The sequence below is a fragment of the Hydra viridissima genome, unplaced genomic scaffold (genome assembly GCF_058129835.1).
Source record: "Hydra viridissima isolate aposymbiotic clone 2 unplaced genomic scaffold, HvirCarnegie_v1 scaffold_16, whole genome shotgun sequence".
Classification (NCBI taxonomy): Eukaryota; Metazoa; Cnidaria; class Hydrozoa; order Anthoathecata; family Hydridae; genus Hydra; species Hydra viridissima.
Window position 1 is genome coordinate 4,940,116 of NW_028324315.1, and position 18,738 is coordinate 4,958,853.

The 18,738-nt window shown below is 29.0% G+C and overlaps 2 protein-coding genes across 3 annotated transcripts; both read right to left on the reverse strand.

The window, feature by feature from the left end:
• Window positions 1-233: 233 nt before the first annotated feature.
• Window positions 234-9,889, reverse strand: LOC149877652 (uncharacterized). Its single transcript, XM_090073641.1, has 18 exons — window positions 9,767-9,889; window positions 7,014-7,335; window positions 6,590-6,790; window positions 6,390-6,471; window positions 6,075-6,271; window positions 5,685-5,903; window positions 5,358-5,528; window positions 5,157-5,228; window positions 4,373-4,756; window positions 4,106-4,150; window positions 3,812-3,934; window positions 3,625-3,666; window positions 3,113-3,490; window positions 2,882-2,935; window positions 1,716-2,732; window positions 1,210-1,627; window positions 917-1,026; window positions 234-517 (listed from the first exon to the last, which is right to left on the reverse strand). The coding sequence occupies exons 2-18, from the start codon at window positions 7,330-7,332 to the stop codon at window positions 510-512; spliced, it is 3,840 nt and encodes a 1,279-aa protein (XP_089929767.1). The 5' UTR covers window positions 7,333-7,335; window positions 9,767-9,889; the 3' UTR covers window positions 234-509.
• A 5,282-nt stretch (window positions 9,890-15,171) lies between these two features.
• LOC145181133 (uncharacterized) lies at window positions 15,172-18,738 on the reverse strand. Of its 2 annotated transcripts, XM_090073642.1 has the most exons (6): window positions 18,229-18,737; window positions 17,799-17,857; window positions 17,428-17,604; window positions 17,159-17,260; window positions 16,100-16,201; window positions 15,172-15,677 (listed from the first exon to the last, which is right to left on the reverse strand). In XM_090073642.1, exons 1-6 carry the CDS (start codon window positions 18,686-18,688, stop codon window positions 15,642-15,644), a joined length of 936 nt encoding a protein of 311 aa, XP_089929768.1. In that variant the 5' UTR covers window positions 18,689-18,737; the 3' UTR covers window positions 15,172-15,641. The 2 variants fall into 2 exon arrangements, with proteins under 2 accessions (XP_089929768.1, XP_089929769.1); XM_090073643.1 differs by lacking the exon at window positions 16,100-16,201 and having other exon boundaries at window positions 18,229-18,738.

The window sequence follows — 18,738 nt, forward strand, 5'->3', positions numbered from 1 at the left end:
AGCGTTAACGATGGTTGTGATGATGTATTTCTTCAAATAAAGTGAGAAACTTACATTTAGGGGAAAAAAAAAAAAAAAAAGGTGTAAAAGCAACTGTCAGAAAACTGATTCCCAGAAACTCAATTGATTAAGGTTGCATAAGAGGACAACCGTAAAAAAATGAAGTGAGATTAATAACTGAAAAGACAAGTAGAAATTCAAAAATCCTATAAACTAAGTAAAAAGTTACGGAGTGATTTTATATCATATATATTATTATTATGCTGTTCTGAGCAACAAAATATGCGCTTATCTTTATAAAATAAATTTACAAAACATTTATAAAAAGTTTGCACAGAAAAAACATCGCTGGATATATAAAAGTATGAAACTAAAAAATAAAAACAATATTTACACGTAATAATAATATAAATAACAATACGACAATCACAACAACAACTTAAAAATAAAAGTCGTTAAAAACGTAAAGTTGCGAAACTGAGATGTTTCACGAAGTCAGGATCGAGTGTTTATGGGTCTAAAACAAAGTACAACTTTTAATTTATCAAACATATTTTAAAAAGTACTTACCACCAATCAATACCATTTAACCAACTTATTTTGTCTAACAGTTTAGTGAATATTTAAAAAAAAAAGTGAACCATTTTCAAAAATTTATATAAATATAAATTTTAATACAAAGTATATATATATATATATATATATATATATATATATATATATATATATATATATATATATATATATATATATATATATATATATATATATATATATATGTGTGTGTGTGTGTGTATGTATGTATAAATAAAGTAATTACTTTTACAAAAAATTGTTTGGAAGACTTTTAAATTTTCAAACTCTTTGGTAATTATTGTTTATCAAGTAAATACAAAGAAATATATTTTACACCTACCGTCATCATCTCCTGCTTGATCCTCAGGTATATTTACTGTTGGTAGAATATCTTCCTTAGGTAGGCAAGCCATTTTTGTACACGCCCATATATCATTTTCAATGCAAACGCTGAAAAAAAAAAAAAAAAAAATATTCCAGCCATGTATATCACAATACCTGTTTCTGTAAAAATTTTTGATAAACTAACAGACTAAGGAAATTATTTGATCTGTAGTTTATCAAAAGTATATTGTATATTATTAGGCAAACGCTATTTAAAGTTAAAAAAAAGCAAACTGTAAAATATTTCACCATGTATTACAATCTCTTTTTATCACACTGCCGATTGGGAAAGATTCATCAAAATTTTTGCATTTGGCCTCATTGGTCTTTTTTTTTAAACATACAGCATCACAGTTTTTAGTTAACTTTGCACTGCTTTCACAGTCTTCTAGATTTGTCACTGGATTTTCACAAATGGTTCGATCTGAAGTACATTTACATATTTCACAATTAATATTTTGCCATGTCTCATCCTCTGTATATGCTCGGCCATTGTTGGGGTCTCTGCAGACATTTGATGTTGAGCACACAGGACAACACTTTCCTGGTATGGTAATAATCTCACCATTTGAGCATGGTGGGATAGCACACATAGATGTTGCACACATAGCAGTACCATGATCACATACGCAAAAACCGCAAAAATCTGGAGAGTTCCATTCTTCTCCTTAAATATATTTCTATATTAATAAACCAGAAATTATACCTGATATTTTAAAAACAGAGAGAATGATAATGAACGAAAAATAAATTACCATGGCGATATGTTTTGTTTGTTACTTCATATAGACATTCTTTTGGAGGTGCACAAACAGGACAACATTGTCCAGCCACTTGAACAGGATTATCACAACTAAGTTTAGTACATTCAGAAGTTTGGCACACAGTTCCTTCATGAGTACATTTACATTCATTACAAGGATCTTGGTTCCAAGACTCCCCCACACTATACTTTTTCCCTGTATTTTTATCTGTGCAAATTTTAAATGCAGAATCAGAGGTTTCAGGACATGATTTGCAACATTCCCCTTCCAGCTTTACTGGATTTTCACAAGATAACATGTAATCAGGTAAGCAATCAAAAATTGAACACAGACTTTGTCCTTCAACGCAACGACAATGCATGCATGGGTTTGGGGACCATTTTTCTGCATTCTGATATGTTTTATTGTCATATGTACATGTTGGACATTGTGAACAGCATTCTCCAGGTATTTTTATTGGATTGGCACAATTGGAAACACAAGACTTTGCAGCACACGCAGAAAAACCATCGTTACATTTGCATGAAACACAATCATCTTGTTTCCACTCATCTCCATGCTGATAGGTAGCATTTAACTTTTCATCAAAACACTCTTTATAAACTTCAGGCGAAGAGAAAAGTGTAGGACAAGTTTTGCAACATTCGCCATCAACCAAAGTAGGGTTATCACAAGATAACATACTTTCAGGCAAGCAATCAACTGTAGAACATATTTTCTCTCCTTTAACACAACTGCATCTAGTGCAAGAATCAAGCGACCATTCATCACCATCATTATAAACTTTACTATTATGTAAACAAGTGTTTAAACATTGAGGGCAACACTCTCCAGGCTTTTGAATTGGTGCAGTAGTACAATTAGATACACAGCTTTTAATTGCACATGCAGAAAATCCATCATCACATACACATGATGTGCATACATCAGGAAACCATGTTTCTCCATGATTCCGAACTGATTCTGTCTTTTTATCCAAGCAAGACTTTTTTTTCAATGCTAAAAAGCCTAAGAATATAAAAGTTTAAAAGTTTAATATTACTTTTTTTTTTTCCTAGTAAAATTTTATCTAAGATGCTATTGATTTCTGCAAACATTGAGCCTGATAAACCTTATATCAGAAGCACAAAGAAAAGAATGTAATAAACTTTTTAAACCTCTTATTCTGTCTTTGTTATCTCCTTCCTTAAAATTTGGCTTAACTTCACAATCTGAAAAAATGTACTTTGTATAATGTAAAAACAACAAGTATAAAGTTTTTTCAGAAAACCAGTTTAAATGAGTAATATTTTATTTTATACAAACAAAACATTTCAAAAACAATTCATTAAACTATAAAATAATATATCAAGCTACAAAACAAAATTCCAATTATAAAACTGATTTACCATAACAGATAAGGTGTACATCCTGCTTATAAATACTTATGTTTTTCTGGAGTTCAACTGAGAAGGCTGTATCTGTAAGATAATCTCCTTTTTTAATCCATTTCAAAGAGTCTCCAGTTGGGCACCAGTTTACATTCAGTAATGCAAAAACAGTAAATCTTCGGTTCAGCTCTTCATCTAGTGGCTTTTTAGATTCAAGAACATATTCATACTCTTTGCCTTCAATACTAGATGCATTAACATAAACTGATGCTATAGTTATTGAGTGGGAATCTGCAACAGTAACATCCTTTAGGGATATTCTTAAGCAAGATGATGCATTGATTTTAGGAACATCAGGAAAAATTATTTTACCACTTATCAACATCATTTCATTTCCTAGGTGAGTAAAACATAAAATTAAAACTTCAAGTCAAGATTTTTAAATTGAGTGCTCATTTAATGTGAGCACTCAATTTAAAAATCTTGACTTGATTTCATTTTGACATTTGACATATTTAAATAAAACCCACCAAATTTTGGACCTTCAGGAAATCCAATTGATTGTGACCAGCCTAAAGAAAAGATAAAATAAAACTTCTAATATCAATAATAAACTGTCTTGTATAAAAGTTATCAAAGGTAGTGTAAAAGCATATTGCTTTAAAAATTTACGTTAAGAGTAAATTATAAAACATTTTCAATTAAATTGTAGCTTACTCCTTTGAGGACCTTCAACTTTTCCAACAATCATCTTTTCATTATAATCTCCAGTGTCATCATCACCACTTAACTCATCATCATCTTTTTTTACCATTTCAACTTCAGATTCTCCAATGGGAGCTAAACAAATTAGTATGATTTAGTAGCCACAATTTTAAAATCATCATTACATAAATGATATTAAATTAAATACAAAAGCTTGTAAAATTGATAAATTTTCAAGAAAGTTTCATCAATTTTAACATTTTTAATTATTGATGATAAACGTTTTTCAATATAATCTTTGCTTACAATCCATTTGTATTCCATTAAGTGAAACCATCTTTTCATCACAATCTAAAAACAGATAATGATTTTAAAATTAAAAATTTAAATAAAACAAAGATTTTAAAGGATCTTTATAGATTTTTTTCATTTTACTGAAGCACTTTAAAACAATTAAGGCTATTAATCTATAGATCAACTTTTTTTGTTTAATCAGATATGGAACAATATTACTACAAAATTATATTATAAAAAAACTTATCTTTTTGTTGAAAGTGACTTTCAATGACTCACCGTAGCACTTAATATTGATATCTTTTATATATTCATCTTTGTTGTTATTTAACACAACTGTGTTTCTCACATCAGAAAGGTAATCCTTTTTTTCAATGTATTTTTCATTTTCTCCAGTTTTACTACACCAACCTATGTTTAAAACTGCACTCACTGAATATATTCTGTTAATATCTTCTGGTAATGGCATCTTACTATTTATGCTGTAATCAATTGCATCTATAGTCAAAACCTCATTGAAATGAACAACTTGAGTTGCTATGAGTCGAGATGAAATATCTGCTAAAGTTACATCTTGAAAACGCACAACTAAGCATGATTTTGGAGGAATTTCTACAGTTGTAGGCAAAATTACCAATCCACTTATGGTCATTGTTTTATTGCCTCAAAAAAAAAATATTGTTAAGCTATTTTTAAATTTATTTTGACATAGAATTTTATTGAATGTTCAAGTAATAAAAGTTTTATGTATATCATATTTTGTATAAAACACAGGAAAAAAAAAAAAAGAGTTTTTTTTAACAATCATTTAAATTTAGTGTCTGAATTCCAAATATACCCTGGAAAGAGATCCTACAGAATTTCTAAAGACTTTTGAGTTTGCATAGGAGTCTTATAGAACATCTTTAAAATTCATAAAGATTTTGTATCATTGATTTTGTATCGATTTTTGAAAAATTTTAGAGCCTTTTGTTGTAAACATAATTTCATCAATGCAGATTGCAGTGTTTTGTCAGGATAGATTGTAGTAATTTATTTTTTATAATTTAAAGTCAAATCATACTCATTATTCTTTCTTGTCTTTTTCTAACTGGGTAGGAAAATCTTCTCCTCTTTGCTACTTCTGCTAATTCATCTTTAAAAAAAGTCAGTCAACAACATATAAACAAGTACACCCTATTGTATTTAAACTACAAATCAATATTTTAAAAACATCTTATCCCAGCTAAATTAGAAACAATAAAAACTGTTATTAAACACAAACCTTCAGCCCCACAGAATTTCAAGCATTCATCTTTTGTTGCAAAATTATTTTTGTTACCCTGACAACCACCATATATAAATTCCTTGCAAGTCTTGGTTGAAGGATCAAAATGCCATCGTGGAAAATATCCATAACAAGAACCAGAATCAGCTGCAAATTTACATATTTCAGCTAAAAAAAATTCAAATCAAATAAAGTACTTAACAGTCAGTTTTTTAGGTTTTTTATGGGAAGACATTGACCTCCTAAAACTTCTCATTTCAATTCCTGCCAGCTAAATCATACTAAGAAGAGTAGAATAAAGTCAAATTTAAATCCTACACTTACACTTTTTCATGCAAGTAGGTCTTTCGCAAAAGCATTTCTCTGAAGCTCTCTCAGAAACCTGCACCCTAATTTCATCTGAATTGCAATTAACAAATACAGGAGGGCATAGAGAAACACAAGCTATGTTTGACAATCCATTGCATTTGCAGTAACCTGTGCAATTGTCGTTTACAAATTTTTCACCAAAGTTGTATTGCTTTCCTTCAAAATAGCATTTTGCTAAAATAATACAAAAAAAAAACCTACTAAAAATAAAGATCAAAGTAAAATGAATCAACAAACTTTTAACATAAAAGCAATTATAATAAAGCGTAAGAGAACACAACCTAAAAATAAAGATCACATACATACATCTATATAAGAAGATAAACTATGAAAATAAAAACTTACAAGCTTCAATTTTATTGCATTGCCCAAGATTTGGATAACCATACTCAGGGTGTTCCTCAAATTTAGTTATATTACAAAAATATCCATCAGAGCAGGAAATACCCTGATGGAGGTATGAGCTTTCTGAACAAGAAAAACCTTCTGCTTTTAAACAAGTGTCATCCAAGAATATTTTAAATAACCCATTTACACATTCTCTAAAAAAAATGACACATGTTAAATTCTGAAAACATAGAAGTAAAACTATTATCAGCATCAAACAGTAGATTTTATAATAAACAAAGTGATCTTTTATAATAAACAAAGTGATCTTACTCTTTTTCACACATCCTTGATGTATTTAAGATGGTACCAGATTCAATAGTTTCTAGTTTACTTTCTGTAGGACGATAACAATCTGTAATAATAGTAGCACAATAAAAAATAAACACTCTGATGCAAGTTAAATATTTGAAGACATTTTAACTTGACATCAAAACTTTTTTTAAACTTTTTTAAACATATCAACTAATTACCTTTGCATGAAATGTGGGGAATCTTCTCTTGCAATTGACATTCTCTCCTGCGAAGATCACAAATATTTTTAAATTTTGTACCATTCAAACTGCACAACTTTTCTTCATCAGATTCACAATCATCTCTACAATAGCATACAGGCAAGTTTTCAACTTTCTTGCACCATTGATGCATGCCACAAACAGTGTTGCTGCAAACCTCTAAAGAACAATAAAATATAAAGTTGGTTTAAGAGAAAAAATCAGCAGTATGGATATATTTTGGCATGAAATATAGTGTTTACAAAGAAACTGTAAACAATAATGTTTTAAAATTCTAGATAAATACATCAGTAGGAGATAAGAGATGATAAAAAGAGGTAAAAGAAAAGATTAGATACAGCGTTTAACCCCCTTAAATCAATCATAGAACTATAGATATTACCTGGTTCACACCGCCCTATTTTCATTGATTGGTCTATGAAGAGATTCCTTTGAGAAGTTGGATGGCGAATTTGACATATAAGCCCTTCTCTGCAAATACCATGTGCCTCACCAATCCCACCACAAGTATCACCTTCATCTCGAAGACAAGTATCACAACAACCACATTTGTCTTTGGTTACACCAAACTTACACTCTATTTTAGGACAGTAATCTGTATTACAAGGCAGACATTCTTGTTCAGATGTATCAAAACTTACTTTACTGGTAGGCTTGCTACAAACTCCATAGAAAAACACTAGTAAAACTACAACCCTCATGCTCTAAAAATGGAAAGAAAAAAAAACAATTTTAATAAACTTAAATACAAACAAATAGATGCAAATATGTGGTAAGTATATACTGTACACATGAACTGTCTTGTGTTACTACTACAAACTGAAATCTTATTGGATGATCAATCTTTTTTCTGCCTAGTATAATGTGCATAGTTAAGGTGGCTAAAATAGATACATGGTTAAGGGAGCTAAAATAGATACATGGTTAAGGTAGCTAAAAGATACTTTTGATTATAGAATATATTATAGAATTTAATGACGCTAGTGTCCATTACTATAAGATAAAGTCATTCGGCAATTATTTGCATGGAACGTTGCTTTAATTAAAGGTTGGTTACTAAGTAACTTTACAAATAACTTTACATGCAAGTTTTACATGAAAAACAAAACGATTCGCACACGTTTTATATTCGTTTTTGTGTGTCCAAAATCAAGTGTGCTATTTATCATGGAGGGGGGGGGGGGGGGAGAGAGTAGGTTCAAAAAACGAGTGCTATAATTCTGGTAAAAATTAGGATCAGTGATTTTTGCCAGTAGCAAATTTGACACTACTTCGGTACATTAAAATTATTATTGATACAAGTTTTGTATTACTAAAATTAAGATTTGGGTGTGTCTATATATATATATATATATATATATATATATATATATATATATATATATATATATATATATATATATATATATATATATACATACATACATATATATATATATATAAAATAAACACACACATACACACATATGTATCAAGAAACCTACGGCGACAAATTCCCTTGAACTGAGTTGAGGAGACAATAATTTGTTTCCGTGTCAAAACAACGGGATCTCGTAATATGGCCAACTGTATTTTTTCATTCCACGAAAGATATTACAACTCAAAGAATTCAATGTTTCAGAAAAGTATCGGTTTGTTAGCGAATGGCAATTGAAAAACAGCAGAAATTATAATAAAACTTTTATTTGTTTTTGAAATATTTATTTGAATTTTATTATTTTCTTTTTAAATCTTAAAATTTTTTTTTTTTTAAATTTATAACATCTTGAAAATTATTTATATTTTTACATAGATAACGTTTAAAAGATTTTTGAAAAGGCTTCAGTATGGCTTCTTCTTTTTTTATGAGGAATATATAGCTATGAATACTATTTTATCATCTTTAAATGTTTCTAAATATTTACTTAGTTAATTTTAAATAGTACATTCGTGTTTACGTAAACATCGTTGATAACATGTATGCCTTTGGCGCGTCAGGCTCGTTTATAGTATGAAACAGACCCTATAAACATACTTAGGTAGACCTCTCGAGCCCAGGGACGGTGGCAATAGGGTAAACGTTCTGGTTGCTAACCTTCCTGTAGATATGTTGATGGGGTTCATTTAGTTGTTTTTGCGCATGATTTAAAAAACGATTAAAAAGTTGTATATGAAACCGTTGTTGTGTTTTATTCCTATTTTAAAAAATTTATATGTTTACGACTTTATAAAACACAAAAAAAAATAACGTTTTTCGTAAACAACAGGATTTCACCCTGTGACTTCCCTGACTACCCAGCGGGTTGGGAAATCCCTACCGGTGAGTGTCCTCCTTTCTCTCGAGGGGTTTGTGTTGTATAACACACAAGTTTAAAAAGTCTGATCATTTGAAATTATGCTGACTAGTTAAATTAAATCTTATCTACTGTTTTGGTACCATAACGACTAGTCATAACACTGTAGTCATAACGACTCTTAACTTTTTCTCTTAATATTAATAATATACTTATTAATAATCACAATTAGAACTGATAAGTTGATAAAAATATACTTCTGCTTGAGTGTTTTTTTTTATGTTTGTGACCTTTGCAACCACACGATCATGTATTTAATCGCCTTTCGGACGAACCTGCCCCACTAATGAAATTGTTAATCAAATAAATGAAAAGTTTATACAAATACAACGCTCAGTTTGATGATTGATTGAAATACAAAATATTTAGTGAAAAAATGTAGATAATTTTATATATTTTAATTGGAGCTTTTTATTATCAGCTGATCAACATAAAGCTTTTATCAAAAAGCAATTTGTTCAACGCAGACATTTTTAAAAAAGAGGAATTTTAAAAAGCAACTAATGAGCAAACAAAAACCTAGATGGTTTGTTACTTACTTTGCTTAAGCTTGGTTGAATTTACTTGATGTTGATTGCAGTGATAGATAAGTTATTTAAAAAGAAAGCTTAAACCATCCTAAGACTTAACGCGCCCTTAGATTTAACGCCACAAAATTTTAAATTATCAGTATGTATGAATAAAAATGAAAATATATATTCCTATAAATAGCAAACCGTAGGCTGTAATAAAATTCTTAAATAAAAAAAAATGTATTTACGTAAAATGAAATTATTTGAATAAAATAAAATTTAATTTTTACCTTTTTAATCTTTCAAAGTAAACGTCTCTTGAAAAAAAATCTTTTTCTTTTGGCTGCTCGTTTATTTCGTCAATTTTTTAATATGAGAAATCCAAGTTAAACAGTGAAATACGAAGACTAAAGAAAACAAATAAACACAGTGACATTAATACGTCAATTGTATCCTATTCTACGCGTCATTCGGAAGAATTTATCATTTATTTCTTGTATATTTATACGTTCTTATTTTATTTATCATTATCTTAATTCCGTGATTCATTCACCTTTATCAAATGCAGAAACTGATTATTAGGGTTTTATTTTTTGGTTTCAGTTTCAAATGAGGGAACATTTGCTAACAGTACTCTCAATGCATTCTTAGCGGAATCCACTCCTCTTTGTCGCCCTAAAACACTAAGAATGTTGAACAAATGTTTAATTTTTTAAGAGATGTTGCGAAAAGTTGTTGATTTAAGTTTTTTAATTTTGAACGTTACAAAAGTTTCTAGCTACTTAATAATAGATATTTCTTGTCAACAGCACGAAATTTAGAAAAAGTTTGTTTCCGCTGTTAAACGTTAATAGAAATCAACATGGTGATGAGCCCATTTCTTTTTTATCAATTTCGTCTTACCAACTGTAAGTAAAAAAGACACCGGAGTATGTTGTAAATTAACAGGATGGCTTTAACACCGGCAACAGAGAAATAGCAAGGAGACTTAATTTCCGAAAATTACGTCAGAAATGCTCTGAAAACATTTAAGACGACAGGTGGCATTTAACATCATCTAAGATCTGGTAGGTCAAAAAAATAACTGCGATGGGCGAGAACTTTTTCAAGTGAAAGCCAATCAAAAGGTTAAGTAATATGAAATATTTATAACGAAATCCGCGAAAAAGTTGTCTTCAAATACCGTTAAAAATAATTTAACTACGAAAAACCTAGGTGTTTTTTACAGCTGTTAAAAAATCAATGATGGCGACCCATAAGATAGAGATAGGCTAACAAGAATAAGGTAGTGAAAGCAAGGTCACAAGAATTAGGTGGTAGAAGCATTATCTATATCAAAGTAACATTGAAGTATTAAACAGGAAAAGCTTTTTATTGTAAGATTTCTTTCTGAAGTTGCAACATATTGCAACTGCCTTGTTGTTGTACCAAGGTTGCAAGTTGGCGATGATTGTTGTTGATATACACAAACTATAGTCAACCAATACACCTATAAAAAACTAGTTGATATCCAAATCCCCATAAGCAGCCTAAAACAAAAACAAAATACTAATCGTAAATGAACTTTACGCAAAATATGCAACAATCAACGCTGAATCAATTCAAAAACATGTCGGAAATACTTATAAAAATTAGTTTTGATGTTTATTGCTGTTGCAACGATGTTGATTTAACGAAGCTTTTTTTATTTAAGTTATTCTATTATTGTGTTAAATAGAAATCCTAAAAAAATATGTAAAATAAGGGTTTTTATGTTACATATTTTTTTAGATATCTTTGTGTGATTAGAGAGTTATCTAGAGTGATGCAGAAGTGTGGGACAACAGCGATGTGAGCGTGAGCGCAGATATTGTAATGACAACTGTGATGTGAGTGTGAGGGTAACACAGATATGATACATAGAGGAAGGACTGTCAGTGTGTAGCGCAGATATGACAGGAGCGCGGTAGGAGTATCAGACTTTTCAATAACTGTTATTAACGCATAAAGTAATACTAAGAACAGGTTTTTCTTCCCTTATTTTCCTTAGCAAATATTCTTAACTATTTCTCATCAATATATATAATCTCTCAATATTATCTTATACAAATGACAATACATTAATACAGATAATAACGCATATTTAAAATCACTCAAATATCTTTTCTTACCAACTGTTCTTATAAGGTTCTCTTTAAAATGCCCATAAAGTCTTCTCATAAAATTCTCTTTAAACCTTCAAAAATCTTTTCTCAGAAGATCCTCTTTAAAATCTCTTAAAACTCTTTTCTCATAAAATTCTCTAGAGAATTACTCAAAATCTCCTAAAAACTCTTTCTTAATACATCTTCAAAAGCTATCTTTAAATTACTTCATCAAAATCTCCCCAAAAAAGGTATAAGATTTTCTCAACCCTTCCTTTTCTATCTGTCCGCAGATGTTATCTTGGATTCTCGTACAGACAATAGATTTCTTTTTCTCTAAGTTCGTTTATTACTCTTGTTTCGACCTCTGAGCCATGGTATTTTAAAACAAGTTTTACAAGTTTTCCTTCGATTAGTGTTTGTCTTAGAATGGCTACAGAACTTTTGAGAACTTTATTAGTTAAACTTTATAACATTGTATTTCTAGTCGTATTTGCGAAAACAGTTTTAAACACTAATTGTGGGACTTATTCATTGAACCTGTTCATCCAACCAATTTGATTGACTCGCTCTTTTCTTCGTTCAAATGTTATATGTTTGAGCCGGGTAAAAACTTAAAGATATTTACAATTTTCTCATTTTTCCTCCTCACAATATATATATATATATATATATATATATATATATATATATATATATATATATATATATATATATAAAATCAAGGAACTAAGTAAAATTTTAAGTATATATTAAGAAAAAATGGTGCAATTGAGGGTTTAAAATCAACACAAATATATCTTTTAATCTGAATTGGCTGCATTTTAATTTAATAAACTTTTAAAATTCAGTTGGCTTTATTAATAAGGTTTTTGCTGTGTAAATGGTTTAGTTCAGTTGTTTACAAATTCTATGAGACTGAGGGGATTAAATATTTGAGTGTTAATTCATGTTAAGTTTATTTTAGGATTTTTGAATTCTTCAGCGAAAATAAAAACTTAGAATTGTTAGCTGGGTTCCAACATGACTTCCAAAATGGATTTCACAAAACGATGGAAAATATTTTTTTTTCTTTAAAAGGTAGAAATAAACTTAGTTTTTTAACTATAAAATGTAAAGAAAAAAATTGGATTTTATTTCTAACAACTTTTGAATTAATTTTTAAGTGTTTATTAGAGCCATCTTTAAGACTATCCCTGATTGATGATCCCATTTATCCCTGATAAATGTAAAAAATAGAGGTACCCTATGTTGATCATCACCTGCTATCTTTGCGGCAGAGGAAAAATTTGATGTAGGAACTACCTAACATCAACAGCAGTGTTTTCACTTTTTTGCTCCTTCTATTTACCGAAGGTTAGCGAAAATTTTTTCCTTGAGGTTGAAAAAATATATATATATATATACATATAGTGACCGCAATCAATTTAGTGTTTTTAATAGCCATTTAATTGCTTAACAGAATTGATATATGGATTAAAAATTTTGGATTCTGAAAATAGGCTTAAATATCTTTAATACCGCATACTCAGGTGATGGAATGCATAGATTAGTAATAAGAAGATAATAAATAGGGGATTAAGAGTCCCTAAAAGTCAATGTGGGAATAATTGAGCCTAAGATTTTAACTCTTACTATACAAATTAAGGAATGAAGTATTGAGCTCCACAGAATACTTTTAGAAATAAATACTTTTGAAAACAAGTGTAAACTTGAGATACATTTTGCACTCATTGAATGCGTTTCAGCCATTTCTACACATTTCTATGCTTACAGAATGAGTTTTCTCCTATTTTCCAAACGTGAAGGTTACGAATTAATCACTGATCATTCGTTATGACGTCATCGTTTTCTAAACTTTCTTTTTTAAAGTGAGTCTTTTACAAAGACTTATTTTATTTTATGTTAATAAATAGGAAATATACTTAAACAAAAAAGCAAAAAAAAAAACGGAAAATATGTAAAGTTGTTAATGAAAATGCAAATTTCAAAACTAATATTTACAAGACTAAAATTTGCTTAGTCCCGACAGAATGTAGAAATTTAGGGCACCAGGCTTTAACCAAACATAAGAAAGTGGTTGTAATTTTTCACCGATGTTTTGTAACTGAAAATTTTTCCTTTAAATAAAGTAAAAGAATTAATTTATCTTTTTCAATATTTGTTTCAACTTTCTTTCTTATCTAGAAGTATTTATTTGTCAGTTGGTTTGCCAAAAATATTTAAATTTTCAAAAGATTTTCTGGGAGGCAGTCATTAGTGTCTAGCATTTTTTAGAGAACAGTTAGAACATATATGTCGCATATGACTTTTTACCGTTGATTGCCTCATGTATGACTTTGCTGCACTTGGAAAATAAATTTAATGGATTTAAATTAGTTTGACTAATTCAAAATTTTTTTAAAGGTTAATATAAAATTTAAGGTATTAGTTCTAACTTTGTTTCTTAATTTATTATTTATTTCATGTTCAATATATTTAAGAAAACTGATTTTTAAAAAGCTTGTACTTTATTTGTTATTATTCGTCATTCTTTGTTGCTAACGAAAAAACCATACGCCATGACTTACTTTAAAAGTAAGGAAATATCTTAATAACGCTTTTGACATAACGTTATTCTTAAAAAGTTCATTAATCAAGCAATATGGTTTCTCAAAATCATTTCCTATGGCTACCGAATTGTGCGGCTTCTTAAGTGCTGCGAGTGGAATTTTCCAATTAAAGTTGTTAACTAAAAATAATTACAGGGGTTAACCTAAACCAACAACGCTCCTGCTCCCCCCCGTGTTTCGTATAAATAGATCCAAGTTGTATTCAAAACAAGATGCTCTTTTACAAAACCTTCAGGTGATTACAAAGCAGGTAAGAACTCTTCATCATTTTAACATTCAATATAAAAAACGCTGGTAAAAATGCTCTGGTTTTTTTTAACGATGATTTGATTACTTATATACTTAGAATTCCTTAGCCATGAAGCTTTTGATGGTCGTTTTCCTTGTAATCTTTGCTTCTGGCATATCAACCAATCACATTAGTGATGATTCTCAGTCTCAAAGTGATGTTACGGTAGATATACATCTTCTCAAGTGTAAGTTGAACAAAGTGTTGCTTATTTTTTAAAACATTACTGAATTGAAAATTTATATTAAACCAATAATTTAGAATTTATTTATAATATTTCGAAGATTCAAAAATCCTCTTTCATAAAATTAACCACATTTTTATAGACAACTTTTTTAGCCATGCCTAAAATACTTCGTTTAACTGAATTAAAATTAAATTAGGTCCCCCAAACCACGTGAGATGCGGATTAAAATGTAGAGACTTGACTTACGAAAGATGCTGCAATGGAATCGTCCGACCGTATGCGCTGTTTGGACAGTGTGGAAACAGATGTTTTTACTTCCGGACGCAATATTGCTACAAAAATCGTGTGTACGCCCGCCACTAAGAGCTGTGTCTTCAGAAAGTTTTTCTTTATCATCGGAACATTTTATAGCGTGTTTTAATCGTATACCTTTAGTAAACCGAGGAGGAGGGAATTTTCTTTAATGAATTTTCAAAGCTATGGATTTATTAAACTTTAGTAAATGTTTTCTTTGAAATAATAGCATTTGTATTTGTCTCATCCATCAAATACTTCCTCGTTCCCTGATCCTTAAATCTCAAAGTGAGGTTGGAATAGGAAAGTAAATTATAAAAATCGCTGTTTACATTTAAAATATCCAGTTTCTCGTATTAAATAAATTTCAGATAAAAAAAATATCTACGTCAAATTCCTTATAAAACTAAAAATAGTTTTAAAATATTTAATTTACTAAAGAACAACAACACAGCGAGTGATAAAAAGAACATAAAAACGTTTCAAACCTCTGTTGCTCGTTGACATTAAAAATAATTAAAATAAAAAAAACATTTCATAAAACGAAATTTAAAATAAATAAATGAAATAATTGTTTTTGTTTTTCTGTATATATCTGCATTAAAATATGCATATACTTCGTTTAATCCATGACTAATTCTGTCCATATTAAATACAAGATCATCTGGGAGTGGTTCTCAACTGCAGTCTATCAGCCTTAAGGAAAGAAACAAATAGAATGGAAATATAAATAGCTTCAAAAAGCATATCGTATTTGAAGGGAGATACTTAAATGAAATGATGTAGTAACCTGAACATTTTTTAAAAAAATATTCACATTAAGTTTTATGATTTGTAAGTCAGCTTGACGAAATTAAAGCTATTAGGTTCACATTCACAAAGAGAAGTTTATTGTTCATCGAGATTTAACTCCAAATAATATTGCTTGGTGAAGATGACCATGTCACCTTGACAAATTTAAAGTTATTGCAAATTGTTTATTCTTTTAATCGTGTCGAGAAAAGATTTTATAAAACTCTACCATTATGACTAGTAGTTTTAGTTGTGAAAACTGATTTGTTTATCAATAGAAAATTAGATAAAAATTTTTGTGTCTAAGACTGAAAATTGTCTCAAACCTCAGCTTTGTTTTCATGAGATAAATTTCCATCCATAAGAAGGCGGCTATTTTTAACAGAATGGTTTCTCATCTCTGATTTTTGCTTTACATCAGGCAAAACCTAAAAAATATTTTTAAAAAAAATAAAGAACTTATGCGGTGTAATTTTACAAGTAGAAACTTTTTTTATTTTTGCTATACAAATAAATGCTGATAACAAATTCAACAGAATTTCTCTTAAATCAATGAAATCATTTGAAACTTCATTTAACTTCAACAGTTTAAGTTTTTAAGCAAAAAAGACTTGATAGATTTAATGGTTGCATAAAGACTTTACTTTGACGATGTGTCTTCAAGAAAAAAAAAATTCCTGTAAATTTTAACATGATAATCAAAAAATAGCTCATTAATAGAATGATCCTAATGCGACCTTGATGCAATTTTTATTAACAGTAAGCTTATAACAGAGTCTTTACTGTGTTAAAAATAAAAGTTCATTGGACAACGCTGAAATTCTTAATTCAATTTATTTTAAGAAAAAGGTTAAAACATGATGCTTAAACACAACATCATTGTCATATCAATTACTTAGGCCATATTTGGTGGTTTTGAGTTAGTAGCTTAAATTTTTAATTTATACATCCTCTATATTTTGGTAAAAATGCCTAAATAAACCAATTAGAAAGTGTTTATTTAATTTCTTTCAACTCCACCCAAATACATACTTTAACTTTTTTGATATTTACTTATGGCACCAATTGCCTATATCTTATGTCACTATGATATGCATAGAGATATAGTAGAATATATCTTACTATATCTCTACAGTTTCACAGCACCTAAGTTCAAAATATATCACAAAAGGTACAAAAGTGTGATTACACAAATAATGCTGATGTTATTTATTCTGATGTTTTCCTTTTAAGTTCAAAACATGAAAAAATTACTGCATCAATAATTGAAATGCTCTAACCCCTCATGTTCCCAAAACTCACAAAAGTGTGGTTATTATTTTTTTTTTTTGATTCAAAATTCTATGGGGTAAAAATGATCAAGAATAAAAAGATAAAAAGCTCACCTTATTATTTAGGGCAGGGACACTTGATGAACGAGTCAAATCTGTTCTTACTTTTAACTTTTGGATATCTGTCTTCAAAAGCTGATTACGCTCAAGTAACTGCTACAAGTATATTTTAACAAATGGCTAATATTTTATTAACCATCAGTTTTAATAAAAATAACTATTTAACTTAAAATTCAAAAACCCTAGAAGAAAAAAAAGAGGAAATTTTTAGCAAAATGTATGCAAACTCTGAAAAAAAAAAAAAAAAAAAAAATGCTGTTTACTTCTTTCATTTTTATAAAACTTCTGCCATGGAGAATTTTTGATCGTGATGCAGTTATGTCAACTGCTGCTCTAGGAGTGGATGTGATTACACTAGATGAAGAGCAATCAAAACTATCTCGATCAAAACTGCTCTGTAACTTTACAGAAGATCCAAAATAATCTTTATTTTGGGTTCCCTTCAAAAAAAAAATTTTTGGTTAAAAACTGTTTAAAAAAAAGGAGTGCACTAGTAAAACTTTGTTTGAAAACAATCAAAGCATATATCAAAACATATATCAAAACATATATCAAAATTAAAAATACATTTGCAAATTAACAGAAAGATGATCTTTTTGCTTTATAGAGTTTAAAAAAGAAAGCTACAACTTACTGCAACAGCTTCTGCATTTGCATCAATGGCTTCACTCAAATACTTTATATGGTTTTCAGCTAAAATTATGCAAAAACAATTATTCATTTTAATATTCTATTTTTTTTTTTTTTTTTTTAACTAAAATTGAATATTAAAAATAAAGACAAAAAAGAGTTGAAAAGTTATTTAAAAGAAAAATATGGCGAACTTTTCTTAAAAAAGTGCAAATATTTGTGTGATGAAATTTTTGAGAAATGTTTTTAAGAAATCAAAAACTTGTTTTAAAATTTTCAACTATTTCTTTCAAATCAAGCAATAATATTGAATACTCCATTAATTTATGTTAACCTACTATAACTTTGAGAAAACAAAACATCATAAGGTTAATAAACCAAATAAGCAAATACTTTCTGGAAGTATACACAATATTTAATAACTCATACTTTACCCCTAGCAAGCTGTGAGCTGAGCTCTGAAAGTGTGCATTGATAAAATCTCCTTGCCAATTGAAGTTCTTCTCTCAAATTAGCATTATGTTCTTCAAGCAATCTATTTTGTAACAACAACTGATCATTGATTTCCATAATTGACTCATGGTGCTGACAACACCTACTTGGTGATACACGCCATGTGAGGGATGGCTGAGAGTTAAGATTTTCGCTATCAGATTTGTTGTCTGATGTGAATTCCTCAGTAGGAATAGAATTATTTGATTTGTTAAACTTTGTTAGTAGGGCTGTATCTTTTTGTGAACTGATTGAAACTGGTTGCATAGGATCAAGAAAACTTTCACGAGAACTGTATCCAGATGAAGTTTCGTCAGGATTACCTGATCCACTTGAATATTTTAATTTTGATTTATTCTTGTTTTCGTATTGATGAACAGAAGCTGTAGTTTCTATATACATCTAAACATGTAGCAACTATTTATAAAGTTAAATTGTCAGCACTCATGAGA

Bases quoted from the DNA above. Each gene is read 5' to 3' on its own strand.
- LOC149877652 (XM_090073641.1), bottom strand. From the start codon at position 7,332: ATGAGGGTTGTAGTTTTACTAGTGTTTTTCTATGGAGTTTGTAGCAAG. The intron at 5,904-6,074 runs GTAAGTTTTTAT...GTATTATTTTAG, and splicing joins ATGCAATAAAATTGAAGCTT to CAAAATGCTATTTTGAAGGA. The intron at 1,628-1,715 runs GTAATTTATTTT...AATATATTTAAG, and splicing joins AAACAAAACATATCGCCATG to GAGAAGAATGGAACTCTCCA.
- LOC145181133 (XM_090073642.1), bottom strand. From the start codon at position 18,688: ATGTATATAGAAACTACAGCTTCTGTTCATCAATACGAAAACAAGAAT. The intron at 17,605-17,798 runs GTAAGTTGTAGC...TTTTTTTTGAAG, and splicing joins CAAATGCAGAAGCTGTTGCA to GGAACCCAAAATAAAGATTA. The intron at 15,678-16,099 runs GTTTGAGACAAT...TCTTTCCTTAAG, and splicing joins CTCATGAAAACAAAGCTGAG to GCTGATAGACTGCAGTTGAG.